The sequence below is a fragment of the Amaranthus tricolor genome, chromosome 6 (genome assembly GCF_026212465.1).
Source record: "Amaranthus tricolor cultivar Red isolate AtriRed21 chromosome 6, ASM2621246v1, whole genome shotgun sequence".
NCBI lineage: Eukaryota > Viridiplantae > Streptophyta > Magnoliopsida > Caryophyllales > Amaranthaceae > Amaranthus > Amaranthus tricolor.
Genome location: NC_080052.1, coordinates 8,627,863 through 8,636,104, shown reverse-complemented (window position 1 = coordinate 8,636,104; position 8,242 = coordinate 8,627,863). Strand labels below are relative to the sequence as shown.

Below are 8,242 nucleotides of genomic sequence, written 5' to 3'. Positions count from 1 at the left end.
TCACATGAATACATTTACTTTTGGAACAATATTCATCTATCACTTTTAACTTGTATTTTATGGTTAATCTATAAGTTAAAATATAGTCATGCGGAATTTTATTTGATTCGTTTTAATATGAAGTTTATTAATATCAACTTTTTATAATTTTTAATTATGCATAATTAGATATATTAAGGATTGAATAAGTGCATTCTATAAAGTGGATAAAGTAAATGAGACACTTAAGATAAATAGGAAAGTATTAAAATTCATAAATTAAAGTATTTAAGAAGAAGATATTTTTTTAAATGATTTAAGAAGAAGATATGAAAATGGTGGAAATATATTTTTTTTTTTGTATTATTATTGTGCAAAACTTTGTGGGGCGAGTAAAAAATAAGAACAATAATTTAAAGGCACAAAAAATCATTCTTCCCAAGGTTTTTGGTGACCTTGCCTCAATATCAACTAGGCCGGCAAAAGTTTATCCGACTTGAATCTAACCCGAAATAAGTGGATTTGAGTTGAGACTTTTGACTCAATTAATTAAATGGATCAACTCGACCTGATTTGTTTATTAAATGGGTTAGGTTCAGGTCAAAATTTTAAACCTGAAAATAAACTATATAATCCATTTAATTAAATGTGTTAATTTCGAGTTAAATCAATAAGTATAAGCTAAACTTAGTTCAATTAATATTTTCTTATTTTTCATAGTAAATACAAAATAAACAACAAAAGAACATAAATTTAAAATTAAAGCCTAAAGAATTAGATTTAATCAACGTTAAAAACCTTAACTAAATAAGTGGTCAAAATCAGGTCAGCCTGATCTGTTGCAGGTCAGGTCAATATTGTGATTTTCGACCCAATTAATTAAATAAAACGGGTTTGAATCAAGAATTTATATATGACCCAAACCCGAACCCGACCCAACTTAATCTGTTTGACGGGCTAAAATATCAACCCTATAAAACAATATCCATACATCTGAGATTCTTCCTCTCTTCTCTTCACTTCCTATTCTCATAACCCTTTGCTATTCTCTCCCTCTTCCCTTATCTTCTTCATTCCCAATTTTTTTTATAGAAATGGGTTCACCCCTTCTTCCAGATCTTGGAACTGAGATTTTGATTCCCGTTTGTGCTATAATTGGAATTGTTTTCTCTCTTATCCAATGGTATTTGGTTTCTCAGGTTAAACTTTCCCATGATTCTGGGCCAAGTGGTAACAATAAAAATGGCTATTCTGAGAGTTTGATTGAAGAAGAAGAAGGTTTAAATGACCATAGTGTTGTTTCCAAATGTGCTGAAATTCAAAATGCCATTTCTGAAGGTGAAAAGGATTTAATCTTTTTTCTGGGTCCTAATCGTATTTTTCAATTTGATTCGATTTTATGAGTTTTTGATCTGATTTTTGTGTGATTCAGATTGGATAAATTGTGGGTTGTCAAAATCTTGATTTGATTTTTAAAAAAATGTGTGGAGGAATTTTAATTGGAAATTTAGTAATGAACTGGTATGTAAAGTTTTTGTCTTTTACGGTTTGATTTTTCCGTGATTTGAGAAATGGTAGGCAAGTTTAGGAGGTGCAAGTTGGGTGATTTTTGAAGGATTTGAGAAATTTAATATATGATATGATTTAGACTACTTGAGTTTTTGTGGGTTCATAAATATGGCATTTTTGAATTATAATCTTAATTCTCATTTTAAAGTGTAAAATAAAATCTAATTTGGGAGTTTTATCCCCTGAAATTATTTTGTCAAACATTTGAATTTTTCAGGATAGTGATGTAAAATTCTCTAAATTCAAAATGGAAATTGTAAATTGACCCTAAATTTTGATAATGAGTACATATATTTGGAAAATATGTAAGGTTGTCTTTTGTAGTACTTCATATGAACTTATGAGTCAATCTTATTGATTGCATTTGTGATTTTGATTTATCTTGCTCTGCTTGTGATTTAGAGTCTGATTGATTTCTGTTGCTAAGTCAGATAAATCACACTATTAATCTGTAATATAATGTTGTTTTTGAACCATAATGTATTGGTGTCATTCTTATGATTCACCTAGACTTGCCTCTGTTTGTAAAGTATGATAAATTGTTGCTTTGAGGGTGATGAAGTTATCAGTATGGCCAAATATCAGTCCAGAACACGAGATATCCTTAGAAATAGCTCAAAAGTGCGGTTTTTCACACCTTTACAACACGAGAAATATCAATTTGAATTTATAAAAACCTTTACTATGCAGCCTATATGAATGCAGCCCTGTTATTTCCCTATGCTTGCCATGTTATATTATAGTCTATAATTTAGGTTTATTGCTGTTTATTTATTGTTACCAAACACATTTTGAGCTTACTTTGGTAATTTGATAAGTTTTTATTTGATAAGAGGGAGAAGTTTTGTCATAGTTTCATGCATTTTGCTTCCAAATGTGTTACTGTCATTTATTTACTTTTTATCTCAGCAAAGTGATGTGAGTCAAAAAGATACCATCTTTATCTTTAGGAGTACTTGATTGCAAATGGTGAAACAATATTTATGATTTTATTGGGTAAAAACGGTGGAACACTGTACATCAATTTGAAAAAGTTTCATCTCACATCTAATTCCTTCAATGTAGGTGGACCTTTGTCTTTGCTTTTGATTTGATGAACTTGATTTACTTTGTACTTTTGCTTATGTATCTTCTATCATACTTTAATTTGAGTATAGTTTAGAACTTGCCTTTTTGTTAGGGGGTATTTTCTAGTATATGTAGTATTTTCATATATGATTGTTTATTAAATTGTGTTAAATCCAGCTTATTTGTTTCAGTGTCACATGATTGTTAATCACCTCGTGAATCGCGAATCGGAAAAGGTGAATTATGATTGGTTTTAGGCTATTTTTAAACCATTCTTAGCGAATCGCAAATTCAAAAGGCGAGTTAACTAGCGAATTAAGTTTCACCGGTTTGGTTTTTATAAAATATTACAAAGTTGCTAGGTTGTTGTGCTGTAATTGTTTGTGTAGTTATATTGTAATTATCATGATTAGGCCATTTAACAAGACTTGAAGTGATAATGGTATGCTAATTATGGGCTCGATGCCCACAAATGTGGGATAGTATCACTATGAGAGATTACTGTCTTGTAAGATGAGTGATACTAGATAATTTTTGTGAAGTCCCAGGAGTTCTCATTTAGATCTAATATTTAGTTATATTATTAAGGTTTTGCACATGGTGTGCAGACTTACAAATCAAGGCTTTTTGTTACTTTCTGTTGATACTAAAATATGCACATTTGCTCTATTTTGGTATCTTGCTTTTGCAATTAGGATTTTATTATCTAGTACATTAGTGCAAGTTGTGAACTGGTGCATAGCCCTTAAGACTAAAATATTCCATAACATCTGCCTGTGATCTTTTCCTGATTGATATTACTGAACTTGGGGGACAATGGGGATTGTATAATGGTCTGTCTTGTACTATTCATTTTTTATTATTTGTTTATACTGTCTCCCATTATGGATTAGTTGAATCTTTAAATCATTCTTCACACTTAATTATGATTAGTGCCTGCCGGCTTGCATACTTTGTTATCTTGTTTCATTTTTATATTTTTTGGGAGTTTTATTTTTCTTGGATTGATGGATATTAGACATTGGTGTCTGGTTATGGATGGTGGCTGGTGGGTGTTTCATGTGCTGGGCCTACCGATGGACTCTCTTTGGTTCTCTTCCTCTTTCGTGTTGTGTGTTTTGGTGGGAAAGAATGGTTAAGAAATCTTTTCAACAACTTGGACATTTGTATAAGTGACGCCTAATTTATACTATGCAAAGTACAAAGCTGTTTAATGTTCGAGTGCTCATTACTCCTAGAGATTGTAATAGCCATACATCTTTGCACTTGAAACTTTGTGAGGTTCCTATAAAACTAAAGTGGAAAAAGTTACTGGAGATTAGTAAAATGTATGAACTAAAGATTTCACTGATTAATTATGTTTTGCATCATAGATTTTGCATCGAATTGCTTGTGTATGTGAAATATCTTTTTTATAGGGTTGCTGAACTGAACTTAGGCTGATGTAAAACTATGCGTTAGACCTTCATACTTCATTGTGTTATCCATATTTTGTTACACTTTCTTCCTTAAATTTTTCCCTATTTTGTATACTTATATTTTTGTGTATGACGCTTACAGGAGCAACCTCCTTTCTTTTCACCGAGTATCAGTATGTTGGTATCTTCATGGTTGCTTTTGCCATGTTGATATTCCTTTTCCTTGGATCCGTGGAGGGCTTCAGCACAAGTAGCCAGGAGTGCACCTATGACAAAACCAAGACCTGCAAGCCTGCTCTTGCTACGGCTGTCTTCAGTACAGTATCCTTCTTGCTTGGCGCTGTCACCTCTTTGGCCTCTGGCTTCCTTGGAATGAAGATTGCTACTTATGCAAATGCACGAACGACTCTAGAGGCTAGAAAGGGTGTTGGAAAAGCTTTTATTGTAGCGTTCAGGTCTGGAGCTGTCATGGGCTTTCTTCTTGCTGCAAATGGTCTTTTGGTGCTTTACATTGCCGTCCTCCTCTTCAAGCTCTACTATGGTGAGGATTGGGAAGGTCTTTTCGAGGCTATCACTGGTTATGGTCTTGGAGGATCTTCGATGGCTCTTTTCGGTAGAGTTGGTGGCGGTATTTACACAAAAGCTGCTGATGTCGGAGCTGATCTTGTCGGCAAAGTTGAAAGGAACATCCCAGAGGATGACCCCAGGAATCCAGCTGTAAGCTTTCTTACCTGTGGACTGTTCGAAACGTCATCGTTTTTGATTTGAATATTAAGTCGCATTTGATTTGGGTCACTTTTAAGTATTTGTTTTTGAATTTGAGAAATCTTAATGCTGAACATACTAATCTATAAAGTGGCATATTATTTTGGGACATCTTTATATAATTGGCCAAATCAAGAAATTTACAAGGTTGTTTATTTTCCTTCTCTAGGTCATTGCTGACAATGTAGGTGACAATGTTGGAGATATTGCTGGCATGGGTTCTGATCTTTTTGGATCCTACGCTGAGTCCTCTTGTGCTGCACTTGTTGTTGCATCTATTTCTTCATTCGGAATCAACCATGATTTTACGGCAATGTTGTACCCGCTGTTGGTTAGCTCTGTTGGTATTCTTGTTTGCTTGATCACAACTTTATTTGCTACCGACTTCTTTGAGATTAAGGCTGTGAAAGAGATTGAGCCAGCACTCAAGAAGCAACTGGTCATCTCCACTGCTCTTATGACTATTGGAGTTGCTATTATTTCATGGGTTGCCCTTCCTTCTTCCTTTACCATTTTTGACTTTGGAACTCAGAAGGATGTGAAGAACTGGTAAAGCAGCTTTCTCATCTTCTTCTTAATTGTGTTTTTGCTTATTTTAGCTTTCAGGTTTCATTCTTTCAATTAGATTTTCCTATAGAGAAGGGCATTATCCTTCTATAAAGTGGGTAGGAGGATGTGTTTTAAATCATTTCTATATTAGAAAAGGTGACCACTTCTCTGGATCATATGGGTGTGCTATCACTTGATTAATCGGGTGTCTGTATGCCTTATAAGGGATATAGAGGTATATTGGGTATTTTAGTATTAGTGAGTTCGTATAGGGAAGGGAAAACAAGTATTAGTGGGTTTTATGCTCATATCTTAGCAGTGCAAGCCTCTTGAAAGCTTGTGTTGCTATCATTTTAGTTCTTGATCACAATAATACAATCATCTTCATCATGATCAACCCAATATCCTGCTCGAAAATAGGGTTTGGGTGAGCGAAGGTGACGGATAATCACAATAATACATTCTCTTTTACATTTGTCTTTAGAATCGTATATTCTAATGGTTTATCTATGGACTGTTCCTATCCATTACACAGTTACTAACTGTTTCTCCTTGAATATCAGGCAATTGTTCTTATGTGTTGCTGTTGGCTTGTGGGCTGGGCTTATCATTGGATTTGTGACTGAATACTACACAAGCAATGCATACAGGTAACTCTCTCAACACCTATCATTTTTCAATGCCTACCTGTTACAATTCTTGTCAAATGATGACTGTCGTATTTACTTCTAGTCCTGTACAAGACGTTGCTGATTCTTGCCGAACTGGGGCTGCCACAAACGTTATTTTTGGCCTGGCCTTGGGCTACAAATCAGTTATCATTCCTATCTTCGCCATTGCTATAAGCATATTTGTCAGTTTTAGCTTTGCGGCTATGTATGGTATTGCCATGGCTGCTCTTGGTATGCTCAGCACCATTGCTACCGGATTGGCTATTGATGCCTATGGACCCATCAGTGATAATGCTGGAGGTATTGCCGAGATGGCTGGTATGAGCCACCGTATCCGTGAGAGAACTGATGCCCTTGATGCTGCTGGAAACACAACCGCTGCTATCGGGAAGGTAGTATGCTTTGGCTGTTTGTTCATTGGTTTGGCTAAGGCTTTAGCAATTCCGGTGTGTCAAGTTTGCTTTATCCCTTACCGAAACAATAAATTTTTCCTTTTCAGGGATTTGCTATTGGTTCCGCAGCTCTTGTCTCTCTTGCTCTCTTTGGTGCTTTTGTGAGCCGTGCAGCTATCTCAACCGTTGATGTCTTGACTCCCAAAGTCTTCATTGGTCTCCTAGTAGGAGCCATGCTTCCTTACTGGTTCTCCGCCATGACAATGAAGAGCGTGGGAAGTGCAGCTTTGAAGATGGTCGAAGAGGTCCGCAGGCAATTCAACACCATCCCTGGCTTGATGGAAGGTACCACCAAGCCCGACTACGCAACCTGTGTCAAGATCTCTACCGATGCTTCCATCAAGGAGATGATCCCTCCAGGTGCTCTTGTCATGCTCACACCATTGATCGTTGGAACCTTGTTCGGTGTTGAAACTCTTTCCGGTGTTCTCGCTGGTTCTCTTGTGTCTGGTGTACAGGTAACAATTTCTCCTTATCATGTGTTTGAACCCATTTTTCTGAGACCAATCCACCATCAAATTTATTATTCAATAAAATAATATATCTACTATCTAAAAGATTTATATTTTTCTTAATTCATGTGAACATTCTTTGTGAGAACTTTATTAAGGAACAAAGGGAGTACTATCTATTAAATGATTGATCAAACATTATTTATTTTCTTGTAAATAATCTTCAAATTCTTGATGAAAATTCTAAATCCTCGTCGTTCCGCATGAATTGTAGATTGCTATCTCTGCATCCAACACTGGTGGCGCTTGGGACAATGCTAAGAAGTACATTGAGGTATCGTATTAAGATAATCCCGATGCAGATGTTTGAAGTGTAATCATAGTAGTATTGTATTAAGGACCTTATTATTTGTTGCAGGCCGGTGTTTCAGAACATGCAAGGCAACTCGGGCCCAAGGGATCGGATGCACACAAGGCAGCCGTGATCGGTGACACTGTTGGTGACCCTCTCAAGGACACATCCGGACCTTCACTCAACATCCTTATCAAGCTTATGGCCGTAGAGTCATTAGTATTCGCCCCCTTCTTCGCTACCCATGGTGGGTTGCTATTCAAGATCTTCTAAAGATGTTTGACGTATACAGGCAACAGGAGGAATACACGGTATTTTCTCCCCGTTTTATGGCCTAAAAATTGAGTAGTTCTAAATTTTATCTTACAATTTTTGAACGTCCTACAAGGCTGTGGGAAATTGCGTTAGCAAGACACACTCTAAACCCTCTAATGTATCGACTATCGAGGAGTTGGAGGCTGCTGATGACGATAATTCGAGCCAGTCTTGTGTGAAAGTAGTTATATGCTCAAACATTATTCTTTCCATTTTTCATTTCAAGAATGGATCAGTAAACATTTAATCATTTTGCAAATCTTCTTAGGCTTTATTGATTTTTCTTTTAGGAATTGTATGCATTCGCCATTCTATTTTTGTCAAAAGGACTTTTGTTCTCAACTATGTCGTGTGAACATGCATTATTGATTTGCCACTGCCAAGAACTGGAGCTTAATTAACCAAATCCACTAATTAATGACTTATTTGGGTTAATTAACCAAAAAATTGACAAATTCTCTAACTAATTTCTTTATTATTGTGTTATTTATAATCAATTGTCTTGTCAAACAAAGGAAATGTTTTTTTTTATTTTAAATTAAAAAATTACTTGATGTTTGGGTTGCCATTTAAAAAGCCTATTGGATGAATATAACTTTAAGGTTCATCGCGTGGATGTAAGTGTTGAATTTTTGATCTAATAAACTAATTT

The 8,242-nt window shown here is 35.3% G+C and overlaps 1 protein-coding gene across 1 annotated transcript; it reads left to right on the top strand.

Moving 5' to 3' along the window:
- Positions 1-854: 854 nt before the first annotated feature.
- Positions 855-7,932, top strand: LOC130815985 (pyrophosphate-energized vacuolar membrane proton pump). Its single transcript, XM_057682550.1, has 8 exons — positions 855-1,317; positions 4,177-4,751; positions 4,969-5,348; positions 5,912-5,998; positions 6,081-6,411; positions 6,519-6,929; positions 7,198-7,257; positions 7,342-7,932. Exons 1-8 carry the CDS (start codon positions 1,074-1,076, stop codon positions 7,546-7,548), a joined length of 2,295 nt encoding a protein of 764 aa, XP_057538533.1. The 5' UTR covers positions 855-1,073; the 3' UTR covers positions 7,549-7,932.
- Positions 7,933-8,242: the final 310 nt, after the last annotated feature.

What these genes read in the sequence shown, in the direction of transcription:
- LOC130815985 (XM_057682550.1), top strand. Translation starts at nt 1,074, where the DNA reads ATGGGTTCACCCCTTCTTCCAGATCTTGGAACTGAGATTTTGATTCCC. An exon ending in ATGACCCCAGGAATCCAGCT is followed by an intron (nt 4,752 to 4,968) that starts GTAAGCTTTCTT and finishes TTCCTTCTCTAG; the next exon opens with GTCATTGCTGACAATGTAGG. An exon ending in CAGAAGGATGTGAAGAACTG is followed by an intron (nt 5,349 to 5,911) that starts GTAAAGCAGCTT and finishes CTTGAATATCAG; the next exon opens with GCAATTGTTCTTATGTGTTG.